The following is a 23,654-nucleotide window of genomic DNA, read 5'->3' on the forward strand; positions in this document are numbered from 1 at the left end:
GCCCCGCGGCGCAGGGCGCCTCACTGCGCAAGCGCAGAGCAGGCGCGGGCGGTTGCTAGGCACAGCGCGGCCCTAGCAACCGGCCCGGCGGCCTGGTTAGGCCCTGCCCTCCCCCGCCCCCGCCCCGCGCCTGAGGGAAGAGCCCCTGGAATCAGCCCCGAAGCCTCTTGGCTCACGCAGCTAGTCACAGCCCAGGCCCTTGTCTGAATCATCAGCAGATAAACAGTGCTCAAACTTCAACTGTATGTTTTGGTGTTCGCTTTTGGGTTTTTTTAATTGTTCTTGAGGTAAAGAATTAAAAGCAAGAGCGATGCATAGGGGAGAAGGAGCCAATGTCAGGATTGCCCCACCACACACCCTAGCAAAGCCAGGCCACGGCCATTAAAGAAAAGCACAGAAGCCCCAGCACCATCCTCGCCTCCTGCAGGCCCATTCCCACCAGGCAGCGTACTACACCCTCCCTGCAAACCCACTTCGTCCTCCCCCTGTCGCAGCCCCCACAGACAAGCAAAAACCTGGCTGTGCCCCAGCCTCCACATCACTGCCAATCTCCCTGACCGGGTTTGGGAATCTGAGAGAGAAAATACTGTTTTTCTGCTTGCCCAGTCATGACCGTGAGTGTTTGAAAGCTGAACTTCAACAGGGCTGCATGGGGGCTGTGCCGCCTGTGCTTCAACTTACAGCTCCGGCTCCCCTGCCTTGCTAACAACCTTAGAAGAATGAATCAGATTTGGGGACAAAAAGAGAGACATTACAAAGCAAATTTATCTGGTATTAGTTCAGGCAAGGAAAGAGGTTATTTTTTCAGCAGAGGAAGGGAAGCAGACAGCTTCCACGCTGACTGGGTAATTACACCTGGGCTCCTGAGAGCAGGTGGTTGCGGTGAAGCAATTTCTGTCTTCCCCCAGCCCAACACAATGGTGGGTTGATTACATTCCCAGACAGGACTGGGACTGGGACTACAGGATCTGGTGAGCCTGGGAAGAAGAGGAGGTGCTGACAGCTTCTACATCCAAGGGCATCGGAAGAAGTCTCAGAGGAAGCAAGAAGACTGGGAAGAAGCTGCTCTGGGGAAGTGGGTTGTTTATTCTGGAATCGTGTGGTTTATCTGGATTTCTGCCACCAGCTCTCTACAAAGCATCTGAGATGCCTGAGAAGGAATCTCGGAGGTTTTGTTCAATTTGGCCTTTGGCATGCTTATTTTGCTGAAGAGGTAGTACCCTGAGGAAGCACAGCTCAATTTAACTGAAGAACCAAAAGCTCCACGAATCCCCGTGGACCTAAAGGGAGGCATTGGAATTGAAAAAGTACCCAAAGGCCATAAAACAGATAGCTTTAAGTTTAGTCTGGAGACCTAGTCTTTTTGAGGACCTTTGACTAGAATTGTTCACAGACATTGGGCAAGCTGAGACCAATCCTCCCGGAGGTATCAGTAGGGAATTGAGCTGACCACACAACATCAATAACAGACAAAGCAGCATACCAAATGGCTTAAGAGAAGACTCACAGATCTCCAACATGTGCCAAAAGCCATCCTAACACCAAACGAGTGGCACAGAAACTTGCTGTTTTGAGCACTTCACCACCATCGCGAGCCGGAATAGACATCAATGCACACTGCCTTTTTCTCCAGCCTTTGCTTCCTCCCAAAGGAAGGGACTCTGACCTTTCCAGCCACTAGTTTGACTTAATACAGCAGAACTTCTTTGCAGAAATAGGCTGGAAAGCAGCAAGAAAGCACTGTGGTACACGTTGCTGGCCAAATATTCAAGGCCAAGCAGCCGGGAATGTAGACCTCCCTACCTCTGTTTCTTTTTACATACCACAAACAGCAGGTTACTATCTTCAGTCTCAAATAAACTTATGAACTCAGTAGCTTAAGTGCATGCATGTATACATGCAGTTTCCAACCCCTATCAATCAACTGACCTACCAAATGCTGCTGTAAAAATATAGATGCAGCTTGACAATAGAAAGCACCCACTGTCTGTCTCAATCAGAGACACATCTAGTTCAGACCTGAGGAAACAAGTACTGGGACACTAGTAACATGGAACAACATACTGACTGCATTATCTTAAAACAAGATTTTTGTTGCTGACTATGATAAATATTAGCAGGTTTTCATGCTTCACTGGGTTTCTCAGTTTTAAGACTTTTAAAAGAGGCAATGGGAAACCACTTTGTAATTGTGCAGAATTCTAATCCAAGTGGGGATTCCCCCAAAGATGTCCACAGCATAGGATTTGGGAAGTTTACATTAAAATCAGTTCCTCAGGCAGAAATAAACATTCACACAGTACCCCTTACCCTAACATCAAGAACAGCAACCAAACCAAGTCCATGGAAAGAGCCTGAGATGTGGAAACAATGGTATTTGCTTGGCAGACAGCCTTCCACTCTCAACATACTCTTGAACTCTCTAATCCCCTCTCCTCCTTTAAACAGCTGTGGGTTTGTTTGCCCTTTAAATTACTACCACCCCTTAACAGCCGTGTTTTGCCTTTTGAGCTGCTAGTCAATACAGAATTTGGAATTTTGTCCAGCAGTCCCACACATTTTGGATTATTATCAACCATCAAAATTACTCCTAGCCCATCAGGTAAACATATCAAATGTATAGTTCAAATCACTGTGAAGACAGCATGCTTTTGAAGATCACCAGGAAACTGGTGAAACACAAACTACTGTCATGCTGTACATCTTTGCTCCTAGATGATTTGAAGTAATTGTATTTTGATGATGCACAAGCCTGAAATATTTGGTTGGCAGGTTCTGCAAGATACCTTGAAAAATGTAGATTTAAAATAGCCTATCACTGCCACAGAGTTCTGTAGAAGCCCGTACCATCTGCATCTCTGGACACGCTTTATTTTGTGAAGGATCTCTCTCCTATCCTATTGCCACCAACTCCAGGACTGATACCAGCTTTGCCACACAGCATCTTCACAAGAGAAGTGAGGTTGTCAAAGTTACAGAACTTCAGGGAGTGTGTATTGCACTCCCTGAGAGCAGCTTATGTTCTTTTACAAGAAGGCCTATTTACATATATTTACTATTTACCGTAAATATGATCTCTGGCTTCCAAAATTATTCAGAAAAAGTGGTGTCCTGTCTAAAGTCCTGAGCTTGGTTCTCCTGACAATAGCAAGAGTTTGCTTGCCAGACCTCCCCTTACCATGGGGCCTCATCTATACACCCACTTAGGTGGGCAACAGCCATGATCCACCAGCAGCCCAGGTTTATCTGACAAATAAACTCAGACAAATGAATCCACACTCTATGCCACGCTGGCAATTTTTTAACCTTGGAAGTCTAAGGGTTGTGACTGTGCCCTCTCTTCCCTGCTGCTTTAGTAGCACAACCCTATTGCAGTGGAAAACTAACCATTTTCACTTGGCATGGACATACCAGAGACACTTGGATGTGGCATCATCTTGTGAATGTTTCAGAAAGCAGGCTCCAAGGTTGGGAATTCACAGTGAGCAGAGCTCCCACCTGGGACCACTTACACAGTTCCCTTGTCCTAAAAGGTAATTGCATGAGCCCAACACCTGCAAAAATGGAAACCAGTGAGATTTTCCCTGTGTGTTCTGTGTCATTATTTAGCTGTCCTCCCACCAGTAAGCCATGAAGAAATTGGTGGTTGTAGCTCTGGGGCTAATGATTTCTCATTTTCATTTGCTATTTGATTCCAATTGCAAGAAAGGTCAATGATAAGGAACTTACACAATTTGGAAAGGAGAATGAAGCTGGCATCTGATGCCAAGGGTCTTCCCCATTGCTGGCTCTGCATTGCTAAGCCAGCGCTTGCAATAAGAAGTCATTTCATTCCGTGAAACTTTGGACTTGCAGATTGCAAAATGCAGCTTCAGCCACCAGTTGCTTGAACCTACTCCTCTCCTTTCCCGTGTGCTGGATAGAGATCCCCAGTGCATATTCCCTCTTCTCCAGGGCAGCTGGGCTCCAGCTCACCAGTCCAACGCACTGACAGATGCTAGTGACTGCTTGGCTACAATCTGGTACGTAACAAAGTAGACAGACATTTTAGAGTGCTCAGCATCTTGTCAAAGAGACTTTGCACTTCAAAACACACTTCACTTCAAAATCTGAACCACATCCAACATGATAAAGTCTATGGCAGAGGGAACTTCTTTCTACAACCCTACCTGGTGACAAGTAATACACAGTCATACGCATCTTCTACACCTTTTTAGTTTTTTGAATACAGGATGAATCTCAGCAAATGTTTTTTCTGCCAGCTGAGGTCCTGGCCTCTTAAATACCTCTTTTGGGGCTTGGCATGGCCCCTGGTATTTGTTTCGTTTCATGGCTGCTTCATCCAGCAGCAAGCCAGTTCACGAGACATGTCCCAGAGCTACGGATGCAGCTCGCTGGCTGATCCTGCCTGGATCAGGGTGAAGCGGGCTTGCTGTAGCATTCCCATCCTCAAGGTGACAAAAAGATGCTGTGCCTCAGAAGTGCTGCGTTGTGGAAAGCAAGGGAGAAATGAGGTGAATTACCTTTGTGAGTTATTTTTTCAGATATAAAAGCAATAAATTGATAAATACACCTTAAATACATTTTGTGTGGAGATAACTAGACAGGCAGAGCTGTGTGGTTTCCTAGATAGATGTTTCCTGCTGGTTTTGATCACTTCAGTACAGATTCTATACCTGCTTAAGATATTGAGCAGAAGGACCGTTCAGGACCCTAGCACAAATTTGGTTTGGCTAGTTGTGTTTGGTGTAGTGGATAAGACCCAAACCATGATAAGCAACCTGGAAGCTGCAACGTGTTTACTCTAAGGAGTGCTAATGGAAAGGCTTGTTTGATTTATTCTGTTACATCATATAAAAAGAATTTTTGCAATTAATGGGTGTATGGTGCACAATCAAATTTCTTTTATCAGGAGAAACACTCTGAGTCTATTGAAGCCATGTACCATATCATGCCCGCAGTTACAGTGTGCACCTATTCAATCTGCCCTGCTGTAGCTGAAATTGAAAGCAGTAATTTTCATGAGAGCTGGGTCTCTACAAAGTGTCACTTTGTTCTCTGGATCCACCTCACCTTTTTGTCTTTAAATTTTGTCTGTGTGCTAGTTTCCTTTTGCCAACCTCTGCTAATGCTGTCCATGCTGGCTTTTATTTCTTCTGTAATCAGAAAACCTTGTAGTTCAGAGCACAGCAGCATACTTGCATTTTTATAGTATAGTTTTGCAAATGAGCAGAGCTTTTGAATATTACTGAAATGACCATCCATCTTCATCTGCACAACTCAACCTCCCCATGCAATTTATATCCAGATGTTTGCATATTTCAACAGCTCCCTATCTACTGTAATCCTCAGCCTCAAGCTAGCAATGTGCTGTAAGTCACTGGCAGTGCTCCTGAGCTTGCTTTGTGACCCTCCAGCTCTGGATACTGCCTCTTCACCTTGCAAGTGAACTGGAGATGAAAACCACTAGTGAAGTATGAGAACATATATATATATATAAAAATAAAAAACCCTCCAACACCTGGAAGCCAGTTCACTGGCTCAATGAAAAGGTATAAGGAGGTGAGAACAGAGGGCAAGTCAAAGGTAAGAAGGGGTCTCTCCTTTCCCATGAGCTGTGCTGGCTCCAACCCCTCCTTCTGCACTGCGGACTCCAAAGAAGAAGGTTTTGCCTCCCTTCTGTGACCACAGCCATCGCCAGCCCCAAGGCCTAGCTGGGAAACAGCCCAGGGCTGTTGTCCTTTGTCATTCAGGCAACAGAAGCAAGCACTGAAGTTGAAAGTCCAAGTCCTGCTGGACCTTAAATAAAGGCAAACGCTGTTTCTTCAAAAAGTGCCAAGGAAAGGCATTCACACACAACAGCATTTGAACAAGCTTTCCTCTGTTTGAGTAACCAAGCATTAGAAACACAGGGAACGCAGTATTTCCAGCCCTTCTAAAACCCTGCTGTGACCTCCTGACCCCATATGATACACTAAAGCCCACCCTATGGGACACCAGAAGGGGTCCTCACAAGGAGCCTTTCTCTTACTCAGCACAACAGAGCAGATAGAAATAAAGACTGCAGTATGACTGTGTACGGAAGCAGAGCTAGGATTTCCTAACAGGCCTGTGATTGGTTCCACAATGGAAATTATGGTCATCCTCGCTTGATACAACAGGAGTTTTGCAAAGAGCTATCAACCCTGCATGGAAAGGTGGTGTTTATTTCCTTAAAATTGACGATGGGAGAAAACCATCTCCTTAGGCTGTGACACAAGCCCTGTTTATCCCACAGAGTTATGCCTCATATCCTTGCACAGTCCTTTCATTATGCTGATGCTCCCTATTACTGCTACTCGGTTCAGTTCATATCATGTTGTTTACATTGTGATTTCTTATTTTCTTTAACTTTTTTTTCCTTACAGAAATGTGCATTCCGCACCACTCTTGGTGTGAAGGGTGTCAAGAGAGGTGTATGCATCCTCTCTGTATCTCTCAGTTTGACTCTGGGAGACTTCACTGTACCTGGAGACCCACAGTCGACCCCCAAGGAGCTAGGTGTGTCTAGCATAAACTCTGCACAAATGCTTTCATAAATCAATATACCTTGATTACAATCATGCATGTTGCTGGGTTGACTGAAGAAAGCTTTTGTAAAAAGGTTGTTCTGTGCCTTGGCAGGAGCAGGATATCCTGGAATTTCAGCTGACGTCCATACCCAGCTATTGTATTTACAGAGGTATAAAGAGACCTTGCCTTAACCTGGGCCAGAGGGGAGAGGCTGCAGCAAGGACACCGCTGTCGAGGCGTCAGCAGGAGCTGCCAGGTGAGAGACCAGTTCCAAGTAAATGGCTCTTTATGAGACTGTCTCATCTAGTTCTGCCTGCCTGAGTTGGTCCTTTCTCTCTGTTGTTGCCAGCCAGAAGAAGCATGCATGCCTTTCCATTCCTGTGTTCCCTCCTTCTCTGCAGTGGTGTAACGGTTGCTGCACAGAAAAAGATCCAGAAGCTCCCTGATGAAGAGGAAGAAAGCTCAGCTCAGATACGGACCCCACAGACTCTCTCTCGAGGTGAGCGACTAGGATGCTTAAGGCAGTTCTGAAGCACCTGTACTTCCCTGTTGCAGTGGCTAGCGTGCACCTCCACCCATATATCCAGGCATGCAAATATCCGAGAGCAGCAGCTGGGAGATTCCCCACTGTGTTACTATTCATCAGAAGCAGAAGCCCAAACCTCCCTTTCACAGGTGCCATTTCCACCGTGGCCAAGAGCACTGGTGCATTCAGCAGGGGAGAAGTCCTCACGCTCTGTGCTTGGGAACAGCTACAGGTGCTTTGCTCCAAACCTGGGCTGGGGATGGGGCCAAGAGCCAGGCTGTTACACAGGCTGCTGATCAGCTGCTGGATCAGCTTTGCAGAGGCTGAGCTCAATAGGCAGCCCCATCAGCAGCCCTTACCCCTACAAAGGCATGCCATGTACGCAGGAGACCATAGTCACACAGCTAAGCTGCAGCTAGCTCAACCCCTCTGCTGTCTGCTTTCCTGCCAGCATTGTAGGTCAGGCACGGGCAAGCAGGTACATCCTCTTCCTCCCTGGGGTCTCCTTTGGGTGATGCAGGGCATGAGCAGGGTGCTGTAGCCATTGCAAGGGGCTCCAGACTCAGGTCCAAGCTTTGCTCCATCAAGCAAGATCCAAGCACCTCATGCCAAAACCACTCTTGTATCCCTACCCTCCCTAGTCCCCACCCTGTTGAGCAATCCGTTACTGCAGGAAGCCATAGGCAAGCAGCAAGCCTGGTTCAGCTCTCTGGGAGGGTGTACGGGTTCAGGGAGAAACTGAGCTTCAGTTTTTGAGTGGCTGGAAATACCTGTCTAATCCTAATCTGCCACCTAAGCCCTATCAAGGCTGGGGTTTCACCCCCCTTCCCTATCATCTGTTTCTTTGCACCTTTCTGCTTGGGGCTCTCCTGGTACCCACAAACCACCCTGAGGGTCTCAACACCCTGAGGGAAGGTGCCTAGTTTGTGCCACCCAATTATATGTGCAGCTCCAGATCCCCATTCTGCAGAACATCCTCATCCATACTGACCAGCAAATTAACTAAGGGTGCTCTGCTCTCAACAGGCTGGGGAGATGACATTGAATGGGCACAGACATACGAAGAAGGTTTAGCACGATCAAAAAACAGGTAATCCTCAATTCTTGTTATGCCTTTTGGTTCATATGTTTAACTGCACAGAACAAAGCTATGCTCTAACATGATGTTCAGACTGTGCCTTGTTGTATTTTCCTGTATGGTAGGGAGGCTGTACAAGATCTTGGTGAGAGCTTACCTTCTAGGAGCTGAGCAAATGCCCTTTCATAGTGTCCAGTGTTACCTTCTCAGTGATACACCCCTCTGTACGTAGCTGTGTCCACACCTCCCTGCTAGCCCGGCTGCTATTGCTCTCAGAATGTAAATATATCCCTGGAGCAACTCAGTGCCTTAACACTTTGCAAGTGCAGTCTGTAAAAGGTCTGAATTGCATCCCCACTCCTTTCCTGCAATGTCGTTTCAGCAAGAAGCCACTGATGGTTATTCACCACTTGGAAGAGTGTCCTTACAGCCAAGGTGAGCAAAGCAAACCCTTCCAAACCACCTGGGAGATCCAAATCTGTCTGTGCTCATTCCTTAAAAAACATTTAAGCACTTGGTGTGAAGCCTTTCCAGCACATGCAGGGAAAGGGAGAGACAGTAAATCCACTGGGGACCCTTGAGAAGAGTTGGGGAATAAAATTTGTAAAGTTTTTCTGAGCAGTAACATGCTCTGGGTCAAAACTTCCCTGGCCACAAAACAAGCAGGTAGACACTGAGCTTTCCTCCTTTATCCTCTTTCACACCCCTGATCTCCTGTCAGTTCTCCTTCCTGACTACTCCCAACTCCAGTCCTGGGCCGCAGCAAGCATAGAAATCATCAGCTCATGTGATTAAAGCTTGGGGAAGTTGTATCCCCTCAGAAAGAGGCCCTGAAAGTAGACCATATCAAGCCAGCGAGGTTAGGCATCACGCTGCCTCCATTGCATTGTTTTATACTGTGGCTTTGAATAAAAGGGAGAGTCAGACACTAGGAAAATTATCTTTATAGCCTCATATTCACCGATTTGCAGGGACTGCAACATGCCTTTATTGGCATACTTTCATCTGCAGACAAGAACCTTAGAAGTGCAACAGTTTACAGCCTTGGAAAGCTCAAATCATCTTCTGGCCTGCAAGAGCATCTGTTTTATACACTTTCCTCTTACTCTTATGAGGCCTCCTGCCAAAAAGTGTGTCAGACCACTCACTATCACTTGATAACCTCCCAGGTTATCGAGAACAAAGTGAGGTTTGTCAGGGAAGTCTGGCCCCACCATGTCTTATGAAACTTCTGTAAGTATTTGTTCCCCCAAATGCATACAGCATAAATTGTGCAGACAACTCACATGCTCTCTAGTAGTAGTGTAGTAGATGGCTGAATAAAGCCAAGCTGTATGCATTCATGACCTGTTCAGCCCCTGGGAAGGAAATATATCTGTACACCAGCATTTCAGTTCCTCAAGGACTACATGTCTTTTGCATTTTACTTTACGAGAACCAAGTCCTCCACTCTTTGTGGGACATATGCATATCAAACTGGTGCCGGCCCTTTACTGGTGTATTTAGGATCAATATAAGATGATGCAAACCCATGAAAAGCAGTGATCCAGATTTTTTTTTTCCCACCCAAGTAATGTATTTCTCTTTCTTCTAGCTTTAAGGAAAGCATTTGCTTCTAGCCCAGAAATCCAGCAGATGGCTCAGGAGGACTTCATCATGCTCAATCTGGTAGTAAGTTTGTATTTTAAAATATTAATTGAAATGTTTACTGGGGAGTGGAATAAGCCATATTAAAAGCAGAAATGGATTCACTTTGCACAGCTTTGAAGTTGTATTTGAAATTCTCTTTTTTCTCCCACTTGTCTGGGGATGTACAACAGGGTTTGCAAAACACCAACACAGTTCCTCCTTGGAGAGAAGGCAGGGAGACACTGCCATACACATGTATGCATACTTACTGGTATGGAAATACCATTTTGTATATTCCAACCACAGGTAGTATTCTGATACAAGGAAAAAATACTCAGTCATCAGGCTTTGAGTTACCTGCCTGGGGTTTCTGTCCTCATCCCCAAGCATCTAGGAGGGGACAGCTTGGACAGGCCAGGGAAAGTCCCTATTTGATCATACCAGAATTGTCAGTTGTTGGTAGATGAGGCAAGCTCAGCTGATTCAGGCCATTTCTAGTGCTCAGACAATTACCCGTCACTAAGAGGCTATCTAATTCTGACAGCATTCCAGCAGCGATGACAACATGGCGCCTGATGGCCATTACGTCCCTCGGATCCTCTTTGTGGGTGAGTCTCTGTGGTCAGGGGAATCATCACTGAAGCTAGAGAAATAACCCAGACTTTCAGAGTGAACAGCTTAACCACACAAATAAAAATTGGGCCTTATTTCAGCATACTTGTTGAGCAATCAGAGCTTAAGTCAGGCACCCAAAACCACTACCATCTTTTTAAAAACGGGACTGTGACAGTCTCATTCCACTAATGGAAATGAACGGCATGTCACTCCTATTAACTTCTAACATATATCCTTAAAGAGTTTGGGCCTGCCTACGTGACTCTGTGCCACAACATCTGAACATAGCCTCTTACTCCCAGCCTGTCCTCAGATGAATGACAAATGCTCTGTCCAAGGGCAGAGCAAAGGCCCATCATCAACCATGACCAACAACTATACAAAAGGCAAACTTACCATCAAACTGCTGGGTACAAAGGGGACAATGGGCAATAATCTTGAGCCAACAGACAAGGCTTGTGCGTAGAGGATCTGTTCATGATGAGTTTCAGAAGTAGACATCATTAATGTACAGCTGCTGAAAGCCTGGTGCTTCCAGATGTACTTTTCCAGCCATAAAAAGGCCAATCAACACCATTTTAAAAGGCTTTTATCCTCACAAAATTATTCACCACAGCCCCACTTTGCAAAGCCAGAGTTGCTAATATCTTGTACTTTTTTCCCCCCTCAAGATCCTTCAATGACAGTTCGAGCTGATCTAACTGGCAAATATGGGAACAGGATGTACGCTTACGAACCAGAAGATATTTCAACCTGTGAGTGAATGGGTACTTTACTGATCCCTTTTTAGTCATCTCAAGTTTATACGAGACAAATGTCGTTCAGGGAAGAGGGTGTAAGAGAATCTTGAGAAATGCTGGATCTATTTCTGCAGTAAAACTTGCTCAAAGCCCTTTATAAACATGAATGAAGTAAATTTAGTGTAAGTGCCTTCTAGGAAAAACCATTGCTGAATACTTCTGAAGAACTGGGCAGTAAAGTATGGTGAGATTGTCCTCAGTCTCTGAAGCCGGCTGGCAGAGTTTCCAAACACTGTGTAAGTTTGACCCCAAAACCCCACCTGCATCAGTTCAAGGCACTTGCAGACTTGAGTACGCTGCTGCTCTGCTTCATAACCTGAACTGCAGAAGCTGTTTCAGTACTTCTCGCCCTAGGGGTAACCAAAGTTTAAAAATACATATTCCTTGAGGGCTGGAATTGATTCTTAAGGGTGGATGTCTCTGCACTCCCCTCTCCTGGCTGCCCACTTTAATAACACTTTGAGAATTGTATGTTTCTGAGGTCTTGATCCCCAGATTATAGCAAGTTGGGATGAGCCAGATTCAAAAGCTTTGGGTAACAGAACAAACCACTTCCCACAGACAAGCAGGCTAACAATAATCCAGTGATCTGGGTTCACAGTCTTTTCTAGCTTTTCCACTCCAACAACACACAGACTTTTGTCTGACACTCAGACAAAGCTTTGAGCCTCATTGGACACCTGCAGAATGCAGAAAAGAGCATCTGTACCCCCCACGAACACCATCAGATGAACTGGTGTATTCTAATGGCACTCTGACACTGGAGCATCGATTAAAACACAACATTATATACACTTTTGCCACCAAGAGGAGTTAATGAAATAGTCCAAGAGAAAGGAGGGGGAGGGGGGGAATTAATTTCTCCCAAATCAGTGTCTGAATATTTTCTAGAAGCCAATCACTAGTTGCAGTCAACACCTGTTGCTGAGACAAAACAACTAGTCAAAACTACTCATTAAAATTGAAAAAAAAAAAAAGTTTTTTTAAAGACCTTTTAGAAGTCTAGCTATCCAGAGTGGCTTTAATTTCTGACCTTAAGCTGTGTAGACATAGGAATCTTCCCTGTCATCCTTAGTATCTGCAGTGCTTTCTCCACAGTGATTGAAAACATGAGACAAGCAAAGCTGCTTCTGCGCACAGAGCTCTGAGCCCGGGGCAGCACCGACCTGTACACACGTGCTGAGACGACAGCCCTGGCAGTGCTGAGAGATGCAGAACAACACATGGGGCCTGTCCTTATGCCTTCCCTTGCAGACCTTTGTCGAGAAGCCATGGTCATGGGAACTTGGTGCAATAAATACACCCACTGATTTTTAAGTAGCAGTCTATCTTAATGACGTTACAGTTATCATTAATAGAGGAGAATTGTCTTTTGTAGTGTTCACAAACTCTTCTTTACCCCAACTGGTGTCATTCTAAAAAGCACACTTTGATTATAAATACATTTTCTAAGTTTCTCTTGTGTGTGCCTAGCTACATTGTACTTGTTGCAGTCATTTTTCCACAGCACTTTTTTTTTTCCTCTTCTTCTTAAGCCGTAAGTCTTCTAGTTTGAAAGGCTTTTAGTATAGTGAGAAACAACAGAATGCAACCATATGTGAAGATGGGTTTTGTATTTTCATTGCTTTGTGAATTGCCATGCTCACTAATGTGAATTTCAGAAAATTGTTTTATTATTATTTGTTAAAAATTTTGCTGTATAATTCAAACAACAAAAATAAAGGAACAGCCCATTTCCTTTCCAAATTTCTTTTCCTTGATTTCCACATTTTTTTATGTGCATGGCCATAAGAAAAAAAAAAAATTAAGACGAACTTGCTCAGTCTACAGAGTATCATCACAACATGGCTGTTAACCAAGCGCATTCAGCCTCCAGCTGGGCACACTGAGTCTATGATATGAAAATCAAGAATTTGTAAATCACTGCAAGTAAATTCTGACTGGGGAATCATTAATGGCCCTGTAACCCACCCCAAAGGAAGATACGCTTGATGTGTATGTTGCAGCTACAGCTGTGCTGTTTCTGCAGTAATCATACTAAGCTTAATTAGCTGGATTAGACAAACAGGCATCGGTTCAACAAAAACTATCATGGCTGCACCTACTTACAATCCAAAAAAACAAAAACCCCACCACAGCCTGTCCCTGTCAGGAGCATCCCATGGGAACAAAACAAAGCACGCTAGCTAACAAATACCTTTCTTTTTTTGAGCAAAAGGGCTGGTGGGTGGGAAGAAGGTTAAACTTCTTTCAGCATTAAGAACACAGGTATAATTCACAGAAGTCACCTGGGAGCTGTTTCGTAAGCACAGGCTGCTGGCAGGGGCTTACAGTAAAAATGTGGTTCTGAGCAGCAATGGCAGCCAGAGAAGATAGGTACAGCAGCAGAATTACAGTGCCCTCAGCAGCTTCTGTGTGAAACGCAGAAGACTGTGTGTGTTCAGAAGTGATCAGCGATTCCCTGTGATCACTAGGAAAAAGAGAATTAAAGAGGAATTTGAAGACAAGGCCTGCAGCAGATTGAGCCCCTGGGAGAAGTTGCAGATGAGACAAATAAAAGGGCAAATAAAGACAGGGATCAGCCATAGGGGAGCAACCCTGGGGTTACCCAGCAGAGACAGGAGGACTGGCTGGAGCTCAGAGCAGAGGTGGGAGCAGTTCAGAGAGGAAAACGATGGGCTGAGTACTGCCACAGGACCCAGGGTGGTCAGAGAGGGGCATCCTAGCGGGTACCTGCATGAGGGAGGCTGCCGGCACAGAGGGGCAGAGGGCACCTCAGAGCTCAGTGAGCAATGCCAGCATTGCTCAGACACTACCACAGTGGGCCATGGAGGAAATTAAAGATGGTTAACCCCTAGAATGAGTAAGAGTTACTTAACTGCAGTAAAACTTTTCAGCAAGGAAGCAAGCACAACGGCCTAAGGCCAGTTTTGTTTTCTTTTTTCTAAATATGTTTCTCCCCAGTGATTAGCAAGGACATTTTAGCAAAAGCAGGTGTTTAACCTCTACTGATCACCATCTGAAATACAACCACCAGAATTAAAATCTGTTTGGGCTGCAGTTAAAGTTTATAGGAAAGCTTTGTAATGCAGGAATTCATAGATGTGTTAACCACGAAGCTGATACTCTCTTTGGAAGAAACCCACCAGCTACCAAGAAGATCGATGCTCTTACAAGGCACAAACGCCTAGATCAAACAGGAGCAGAAGCAGCAGTACTTGCAAACCCCATTCAATAAACACAGCTGATAGGCCTCCACTGCCCTGGCAGTAATAAAGATCCACGGAAAGAGCTGTATCATTATCACATCCTTTGCATTTACCTGCACACGGAGCTGTGCTGACCAAGGGTCAGCCAGAAAACAGAAAGGTAACAGTTTAGTTGTTAGCATTCCAGGCACTGACTCCAGGGCTGGGAGCTCACACCTCTTGGTCTCTCTAAGCTTGCTTGCAAACTCAGCTTGGTATCGTTGCCTCCAGATGTCGTGGCCTTGGATACTGCAAGGTCTGAAGATTAACTCCTCAATTACAGGCAATGTCAGCAGAAGTATTGGCAAAATCCCAAAATTGCAGCTAACCATGCTGGAGGGCATTCCTGGCACCTCCCTCCCTTCAGCTTCGGGCAAACAGCCAAAGCAGCCAGCAAGTCCCAGAATCAGAGAGATTCTCCTGCACGCAGCTTGCAGCCGCCGTGTCAGAGCTCACCTGCCCCAGCTCCATCGCTCCCTGCCGTTGCTCCTCCTTCTTGGGGTTTGTACCTCCAACACCCCTCAGAACATGACAGCTCCGCTCAGCTGCCGCTGAGGGAGGACTGAAGTGAGCGAGGACTTGCTTTTTCTGTGGGCCACTTCTTCCTCCTCTGTAATCACTTCAGCAAACTAGAATGAGTTATGAGGAAAAGGAAAAGAATACACACAATTTTCTTATAATAAGATTCCCAGAGCTGAACACTTGCTCTTTTACAAGGACTGCCCCAGGAGCAGATACAAAAGATAACCATTCCTTAGCAATCCATGTTTCTTACTCTATGCAGAGCCACAGTCCTCTAGATGATTTATGCTAGTTCCTTTAAAAAATAGACCAGATTAATATATTTGTGCACAAACTAGGAGCTGGAATACTGGGAAGTAAATACTAGACCATGCTTTCTGAAGAAGAGGAGAAACACATGCTAAAAATCACTTTAACTTGCACCAAAATCCCAGTCCTTTAACTGAACCCAGGTCTTTGTACAGTGCAAGCCCAGCTGGGTTGGGGAAAATTCTCAGAGATCGGAATGCTGTCTTAGGAACAGATTTGGAAATTAAAGCTTAATGAAGGTTGTGCCCCATCCAACGTTAGAAACCAATTCATGCTATTCCCAATCAATGTATTTAGTGAGACACAGACAGACAAATCCAATAGAAATTACTTTTTATTTTGTGAAGAACACTTGAAAAATAAAGACGAAAGCTTTTCCAGGCTTTGGAATATAACCATCATAAACCGTGGAATCACAAAGACTCCATTTTAAAAAGGTGTTCCCTCTCCCCACCCCCATTTTTAATGAACTCTCTCATTGTGGAATGACCCACAATAGTTTTAAGGAAAAAAATAGCATTTTGAGCCAACATTAGAAATAATCCAAGATTAGTTCAGTGCAGGTGCTGCTACATTACACTTTAACAAAGGCACATACTAAAATCCCCATGTTAGCACATGGAATCCATATTTAGATTTCTCCAAACTTTGTGTTTTCAAGAAGAGGCTAGAGTTATTAACAGGTACGTGGGAGGGCTGAGGTCAGTACAGCTGTCCAGCAAGGAACTGGAGGAATTAAAGTGACAGCAAAGTAAGTGCAATGCAATGAAACAATCTGCAGACACAAACCTTTCTTGCTTACCTTAGTAATCATGTGCGATCATTTTTGGCTCGCAAGAACACTTGATATGGAAGAAGGCGATGCAAAATAAGATGGGGAAAGCAATTGGCTGCCCTCACCTCAGTCAGAAAATCTATCCACACTACTAAGATTTCAAGATTCCAGTAAAGCCTACCTACAACCGAAATAGCGAGGAAATTAAAACATCCTCTTCTTGAAGGAATCAGCCTAAGAAAGCACAGAAGCACCTGCTGAATTTTAAAGATATGCAAAGAAATAAATAATAATCATATGCTTCAAGGAGCTTTTGACTTTTTTTTTTTCCTGATAGCTGAGAGTGTCAGTTTTTTGTCTTGAAGCTGTCTGAAATACCAGAATATTGTTAACCTATAAAAGATAAATGAGAGATCTTCTCATATTAGCCAAAATTTTAGTAGTCTGCTGTACTGGCATCTTCTACTACAAAATCTTCTACACATACACAAAGCAGGTTAAACGTTTATGGTAGTCCCCAAAACTGACTTGTGTTTTGTCCTCTCGTTAACACAGATTTAACTAAGGATACCTCAGGCTATGTTCAAAAGCTATTTTTGAACAATTGCTTTGCTCATTTCAGAACAGGTTTCTGGACATTTGTGCAGTTCAACAAAGCTCTGCAGTGTGTTTGAGAGCAGACTTCATGTGATACGGCAATCCATTTGCACAGGTTCCCAGCCGTTAACAGCCAAACACGTTAGATGCCACCAGCATGTCACTGCTGCACAGAAATGCTTGTATGTTATCTGCCACTGTTCCATTTTCACCTTATCATTCAAAATATGTTTAGAATTTGATTGTAAACAATTAACTGCATCAAGAGTTTGGGTTAATTTGTCAGTACTAGCTGTGCTCAAAGAAAATTCTGAACCTAACGGGAAATTAAGTTATGAATAGTCACATACAGTGGGGGAAACACAGTTTAAGTATTGTAAGCGTTAAAAAAGTTTTGATGAAGATGCTGAAGTGTCAGCTTCTGGTCAACCCCAATTCCCAGCCTCAGGGGTAGAGAAAAATATGGTCTCTCATCAGCTAATTACACATGTTCTCATTCTTGAGATCCAGTCTCATAAGCACCTGATAAACATTTTACTTAATACTTAAGAACCTTTGTTACTGAGTTCAGCAGGTAGTCAGCCATATACATCCCCTTCTGTTACGGACGCTGTAAATCAGCTTTGTGACACCAAGAGAAACTTCTTCTGAAATGTAACAAAGAATATTAGAACAATTGAAAAAATAAGAAATGAGGGAAAGTCCTCTGAATAAGAGTACTGAAAATAAATACAAGCCTTTTTCTTGAGTACAATAAAACCCACTTAAGATCAAAAATCAGATCTGCCAATTTTTTCCATCCCTTTTGTTTGTTAATGAAGCTTATGGGAAAAAACCAAAAGCCCTAGCAACTTTAAATATATAGGTTACCACACTGTTGTTCCATATTGCAAAAGGTCTTCAGGTTTTAGAGCTTGACAGATTCTGAACTTACTTTTTTTTTTGCTAATTCAGTACACTTTGTCCAGAGATTTCCACATTTCCTTCATTCCTGAAATCTGACTCCAGCTACTACAGACTTAGGTTTATATATAAGGAGACAAAAACAAATTCTGGTATCACTAGTAACTTCAGTGATCAGAGATGAAAAAAAATAGCTAAAAAAAGAGATGTTTATGACTGCATTAAAAACGCAGCAATGCTGTAGTGATGGTGCAAGACATCAGCATCTGATCAAAAAAAAAAAAGCATTTAGGGTGATTACAAAACAGTCACCAAAAGGTTATACAATATATTAATCAGCTTTCTCATGGATAAAGTGCATTTACCTAGCCTGAGAAAAAGTACCACATGGATAAAGGGATGCTAAAGCACTTCCCCCAAGAGAGATTAGAAGAAAATCAGAGTTATCCTGAACCCTATATATCCAGTTTGTCTCAGTGATTCTTGAAGACACTTCAGGAAAGACCCTCTTGTTGGTCCAGTTGAGGTACTCCATGCCAATTGAGTACGTAGGTAGTATGGTCTGGTCAGCAAATCATCTCCTGGTGCTATCTGAAAACACCCACGTTGATAGAAAGTGCCACTTCTGGTTTACGGTGCTTAATATTCAGCTTCTCCTCAGAGAAAACATGGTCATGTAAGCGTTCGGCTTGCCGACTATTAAAAAAAATAGAGAATTTAAGATGCCTCTTATTAGAGTTGAGCCTAAGCACCAACAGCACCACAAACCTGGACTGAAACTTGATTTCCACTTAGTTGTAAGAATGACCTTGCAAGCCCACATTTACAACCTGTGCAGGGCCAGTGCAGCCAAGCAGTTCATTTTTCATCTCCAGAGGCAGGGACAAATGTTGCAGTGTGTTGCAAGAGCAAAAACTGCTGCTTGGTGTAGGAACATGGCACTTAAAGCCAAGAGTTTGAACTACCTGAGCACTTCCTTCAGGACTACTGGAACTGTGTGCTCTGAGAGCACCAAGCAAGCGCTGTCGCAAAAAATTATCCAAGTATCAAGCCAGTCTGAAAAGCAGCAAAGAACAGTTTGCATATTTCTAAAGAAAAATAAATGTAAATAGTCAATACCTTTTCTGTTTTTGTAACGCAAGCTGCCTTTGTTTCTCTTTTCCAACATCATCTCTCACTGTGCTGAAGTCCTTAGTGTCATCAAGGAGAAGATTCTGTTGTGAAAAATGATTGAGTTTATTAGCTTATACTTTTCATCTACCAAAACTGTTTCCCACATTACTCAGTTTATGCAATTAATTTTCAGTGCATCTCCTCTAGCTAGTTTTACAGCAATTAACTTCATGTTAATTAAGTGGAAAAAAATTCAAAAAGACAGAAAAGTTTTTTAGACTCCTCTGTTCGGTTTTTGCATTTAACAGCGAATTTGCCTTATTCAGGGACTTCTCTAAATAGTCCAATGCATCAGGACAGGGCATCAGACTTTTTTGCCTACTGCTTTAAAACCCAGCAAGTATGTTCTTCTTGAGGTCTCCTAAATAAGCCTTATTCCTAATTCAGAGCTCAATATGCCACTGTGTAATTATTTTTTAAAGAATTAAATAGATCTGTAATAATTCTTTGGAAAATGTAATGGGTTTAAATTTACAATATGATTTTTAAAGGGCACTGTTCTTGGATTTTACGCTGAGTTGGGAAAAAAAACACTCAATAAAATGAGGGCAAGAAAAAAAAATCCAGTTTCTTCTGGGTAGTGTTCAAGCCCAGAGCAGGAACTGACTGCTGAGAGCTGCACAAGACCCTCTAACATACTGCCCTCTAGTGCCAGTACCAAGATACAAGGGAAGAAGCATGAAACTTCCATCAGACTGGTTAAGAACAGGAGAAAAAGAAGAAAAAGCACCAGTAGCAACAATTTTCCAATCCACACAATATGTTGTCCAGATCCACATCCCAGTACTTTCATAGAGATGTAGCAGGATGCAGGAAAACTAGCAAGAAATTAAGATACTGCAAAGGGGACAGTGCCTGAACCTAATCCTTGTGCAACAATTAAAGCCAAATTAATTTACCTTCACCCCAATGATATCTCCATCTTTCAGGTGGTAAGGCGCTGACTGTAAACTCTCCTGTTTTTTCTTCCGTTTCCTCTTTGAAATTTGCTGTGTCTGAAACATGGCAGATTTCCAACATCTGCTTAAATATGCTTGCTCAAGAACTGCAGCACAAACCAGCAAATACTTCTCTCAAACAACAGTTGGATTCTGTCATTCCAGATCTTACCCAGCTAGATATTGGCAGCCACTCAAATCTTTCAGGGAAGTATTTGGCTATTTCAATTTTATCTACAGGGAGACAATAGTGAGAAGCCACTTGTTGCCTCAGTGCCCAGGTTGTGCATTCTTTGGAGATATCCCACACCAAATCCGTGGAGTCATAGTAGTCCCTCTCCCCTGGTATGCCCATCTGGACTCGAAGCAGCAGTTCATGGGGGCTGTCATCAGGAAGAGAAAATAGAGCAGTTTTGTGAATCATGCTTTCAGAATCCAGAATTCCCAGTTTTCACTCCCTCCCACCCTCCCTTATTTTTGTTTGTGGAAAACAAAAAACAAGCTCCAAAGTCTTCTTGCATACTGACATCTGTAATCCTGACAAAGTATTTAAGTTAAAAGGTGCTCAATTAAGTCTCATCTCAAATGCACTGCTGTAATAAGTATCTTGAGATCTTACCCCAAATGCTCTTCTTTTTGCAAAGGTTCTATGCAGATTTCCACTCTGGCACCCAGCTTATAGTCACTGAAAACAAAACAAAGATTATATACATTTCCAACCATATATTCTAAATTCCTGAGTAGATAAATCACTCTTTTAGTCAAGTAGACCTGTGCTTATCTGGAAAAATCAAAGCAAGAGGCTACTGGAACAAAAATTAAAAACTCAGAAAAGTAAAAAAATGGCATTTAAAAACACCTAATATAAAGCTTAGCAGAATAAGCACGGTATGATCTACTTATGCTCACACCTCTCCCTTCCACAGCTCTTGAGTTAAAAAAACGTGCTCAGCAAAAAATTGAAGTAACCAGAAATGAGCTTTCTGCTGATGTTTGACTGAGCTGATTTATTTCTCTACCAAACCATCCCACAATCCAGTCAACAGCCAGTCTGTTGCAATGCTACTTGCACGTTCAATAAGAAACCTACCTGAGTTGCTGCTTGTTGTTTCGTAAAAGCTTGGCTGGGCGCTTACTGTCATCCACTGTCCATGCTCTGAGAAACGAGGGCAGCGGGACAATCTGGTCCTGGCAGCATAGTAATGTCATAGCCTGAAAAAAGAAACATTTCTTCAGTAAATTTAGCAGCCAGTCTCCTTGGAAAAAAAAGAAAATCCATTTATTAATTCTCAGTGCAATACTAAAGCAATCAGAAATAGGGGAAGGTATGAAGATTTATTCCACACCAGCTGTTGCTTGTGACTTACAGGTAGGGGCTATGATTGACATAGTCACTCTTCAACCTCAAAGCAAGTTGGACTTCACTCCCTCCCAACATTTCTCAACTTAACTTATATTTCAAAAGTACCGAATTTCTTTTTTTAACCAAAAATTGTATAACTGGGAGGGAATGAGGCTAACAGAATCATTACCCCAGTCTCTAGCAGAGTGCCAAGCAAGCTCCTTTAAGCCCTTATCAAGGACACAAAACTCTTTCCATGCTACGACAATTCTCCTTGTTCACAAGATGCAAATGGTCCGTTTTTCATAGCAGTAGTTTGCCAAAGACTGAAACTGAAGTTGTACCCAAAAGAGTAAGTGTTGGTATGGATCAGGATCAGAATCAGATGAGATATCCTTTCCCATGCAGTTTAAGTAGAACAACCAACTGGCTAAACAATAAAGAGCCTTGTGATAGGATTGTTTCATGTCTTTTTGTGGGTTTGGGGTGGGTTTTTTTGGTTGGGTTTTTGGTTTTTTTTGCTTTTTGGGTTTTTTGGGGTTTTTTTTGGTTTGGGTTTTCTTAGTGTATTAAAATCATACTTGTATGGTTAAAAAAAGCATAAAAAGGCACCTTAGTTTCTGGCCAAAGAAACTAAGCTATACCTTCCTGAATGACAAACGTGACCTTCTGTGCATCAAAAGCAATTCTTTATTCATTAGATTCAGCATACAAAAAAAAAAAAGAAAAAAAGAAAAAAAAAGAAAAACGCAGAAAACTAATACAGTAACAATGTGGAAATGGAAAGTGGCTTTTTAGGAAGTGCTTGTATGTGTGTGCTTCTCATGAAGAATTTTTTCATTGTGAAATAAAGATAGGGCTGCAAGCCAAAGTTCTGGATGAAGTGCAACAAGGCTTTTGCAGGTCAGGACACATGAGAGGTAGAATGGCAACTGCAGGGGACATACTAAGGAAGTCTCTGAGCTACATGCTCCAACTGCCTCTTGGTACTTACCACTGAACATGGCATATAAGCAAATGCCATATCAGAACATACTGGAGACAAGGGAAAAGGAAATAGAAAATAGGTATTAATAGAGATCAATTAATCACAGTGTTGCCGTACATTTCTAATACAGGAGAACATCTAACCTGCATCTTCAGATCTTCCAAAGAAGCTTCTCCTGCTATTTCTATACTGCCAGCATAACAAAGATCCATGTCTGTGTGGATGTATTCTGGTGAATCTTTAGATGGGGGGAGGAAGAAAGAAACAACACAAGAGTCAACATGACTTTGTTTATCGTCCTAAGAGATAACAGTCACTTCATGGTGAGATTTCACTTGGAGAAGGGACGTGACCTCAATTTTTTTTTTTTTTTTTTTTTGGGGGCGGGGGGGGGGTGGTGTGTGCAGTTCAAGAAACATAATACACAGCTGATAAAATACATTCTGTCAGTTGCCAAACAGGAAGAGTCCAAACAGATCCTATACATCAAATTTTAAAACTAAGACCAGTTATTCAAGTTAGTCTTAATTATTGGTTATGACTCTGAAATGTAGAGTGTGCTACAAGGAAAGTTAAAACTGCAGAAAGGAAAAATCAGTTTGTTTCCCATTTTCCAACGCACAGTTGTCCCCACTTAATTTTCTTCTTCTCAACCCTCACTTGATTTTCCTACCCTAGCTGGTTTTTTTATTTGGATTTGACCTTTACAAGAAGAATCACAGGTTAAAATACTGTATGTAATGTCTTTTATGCTGTGTAATATTTACTCATCGCCCCTTTTACACCTTCTCAAAAAGCAACATAGCCTGAAGTGAATTAAGTATGATATTAGGAGCCTGGCATTTGAAGCCAATCACCTCTGTGCTCATTGAGGAGATGCTTTACAATTCGGCCACTGCCTTCCGGTATGGAGAAGCCATTTTACTTACTGACAAGTAAAGAGCCCCTGCTGCAAAACACACTGGAAGTCTTACCCTTGACCAAATATAGCTAAGGAACATCAGAACACTACCTAGCATTCATGGCCTTGTAAAAAGTTGTACCTGTCTCCTAAGTGGCTCCTTTCCCATAAGCTTGCTGAAACTTGTACAGTCACTCATCGGTTTCAAAAGCATTTTAAGGCTTTGGATTAAAATTCTGGTTTTGACTCAAAGCTCTCGGTGCAATCACAGACAATCAGGCTATATGATTCCTTTCAAAAGCAGATCAAGCTCACCTCCTGCAGGAGACACCTGCAAAGCATCCATCTTGCACGTCATCCCATTCACTTGGTCTTGTGTGTTCTCTCCATGTTTCTTATGGCTTGAAGACTTGAACCACCAGATGGGTATTTTCAGGAAACCCTGAAAAGTGAACAGAAATTACCAGGTAGCTTTGGTGTTCCAATGCAGACGATGAAAAATTTTACCTTCAGCTCATGAAGAAGGAAAAGACTTGTTCAAATCTGAGCTTTTGTAAAGGCATGTTTATTGGCATTCATCTAAGATCACACATCATGAACTCTCACTTCCTACTTTTACAGGGACTAGAGTGAAAAAAATCCAGTCTCATGGAGCCTAACCTCACCATCCTGGCTCCGCTGCCATGGCATCTAACGTTACAGATCCAACTGAGTGACACTTGTTGTCTGAAGATTTGGACATAGATACAACCTTGCCA

General features: G+C 43.0%; 2 protein-coding genes across 19 annotated transcripts in view; one reads left to right on the forward strand and one right to left on the reverse strand.

The window, feature by feature from the left end:
- Window positions 1-6,912: 6,912 nt before the first annotated feature.
- LOC142031596 (anterior gradient protein 3-like) lies at window positions 6,913-12,398 on the forward strand. The gene is made up of 7 exons (XM_075029262.1): window positions 6,913-7,051; window positions 8,105-8,168; window positions 8,539-8,591; window positions 9,751-9,827; window positions 10,330-10,393; window positions 11,072-11,155; window positions 12,299-12,398. The coding sequence occupies exons 1-7, from the start codon at window positions 6,913-6,915 to the stop codon at window positions 12,346-12,348; spliced, it is 531 nt and encodes a 176-aa protein (XP_074885363.1). The 3' UTR covers window positions 12,349-12,398.
- A 3,203-nt stretch (window positions 12,399-15,601) lies between these two features.
- USP40 (ubiquitin specific peptidase 40) overlaps window positions 15,602-23,654 on the reverse strand; it is a 39,989-nt gene continuing 31,936 nt past the window's right edge. For 13 of the 18 annotated variants that reach the window (XM_075027829.1, XM_075027827.1, XM_075027826.1 and 10 more), the window contains 8 exons: window positions 23,212-23,338; window positions 22,139-22,233; window positions 20,756-20,877; window positions 20,285-20,350; window positions 19,838-20,048; window positions 19,627-19,722; window positions 18,674-18,768; window positions 15,602-18,250 (listed from right to left, as the gene is read on the reverse strand). In XM_075027829.1, coding sequence (XP_074883930.1) covers window positions 18,142-18,250; window positions 18,674-18,768; window positions 19,627-19,722; window positions 19,838-20,048; window positions 20,285-20,350; window positions 20,756-20,877; window positions 22,139-22,233; window positions 23,212-23,338 — 921 coding nt within the window. In that variant the 3' untranslated portion in view covers window positions 15,602-18,141. Of the gene's footprint in view, window positions 18,251-18,673; window positions 18,769-19,626; window positions 19,723-19,837; window positions 20,049-20,284; window positions 20,351-20,755; window positions 20,878-22,112; window positions 22,234-23,211; window positions 23,339-23,654 lie in introns of those variants that run through there. The other 5 variants (XM_075027837.1, XM_075027836.1, XM_075027838.1 and 2 more) reach the window with 4 other exon arrangements.

Source organism: Buteo buteo, chromosome 5, assembly GCF_964188355.1.
Source record: "Buteo buteo chromosome 5, bButBut1.hap1.1, whole genome shotgun sequence".
Lineage (NCBI taxonomy): Eukaryota > Metazoa > Chordata > Aves > Accipitriformes > Accipitridae > Buteo > Buteo buteo.

Bases quoted from the DNA above. Each gene is read 5' to 3' on its own strand.
- LOC142031596 (XM_075029262.1), top strand. From the start codon at position 6,913: ATGCATGCCTTTCCATTCCTGTGTTCCCTCCTTCTCTGCAGTGGTGTA. The intron at 7,052-8,104 runs GTGAGCGACTAG...TGCTCTCAACAG, and splicing joins CCCACAGACTCTCTCTCGAG to GCTGGGGAGATGACATTGAA. The intron at 8,592-9,750 runs GTGAGCAAAGCA...TCTTTCTTCTAG, and splicing joins AGAGTGTCCTTACAGCCAAG to CTTTAAGGAAAGCATTTGCT.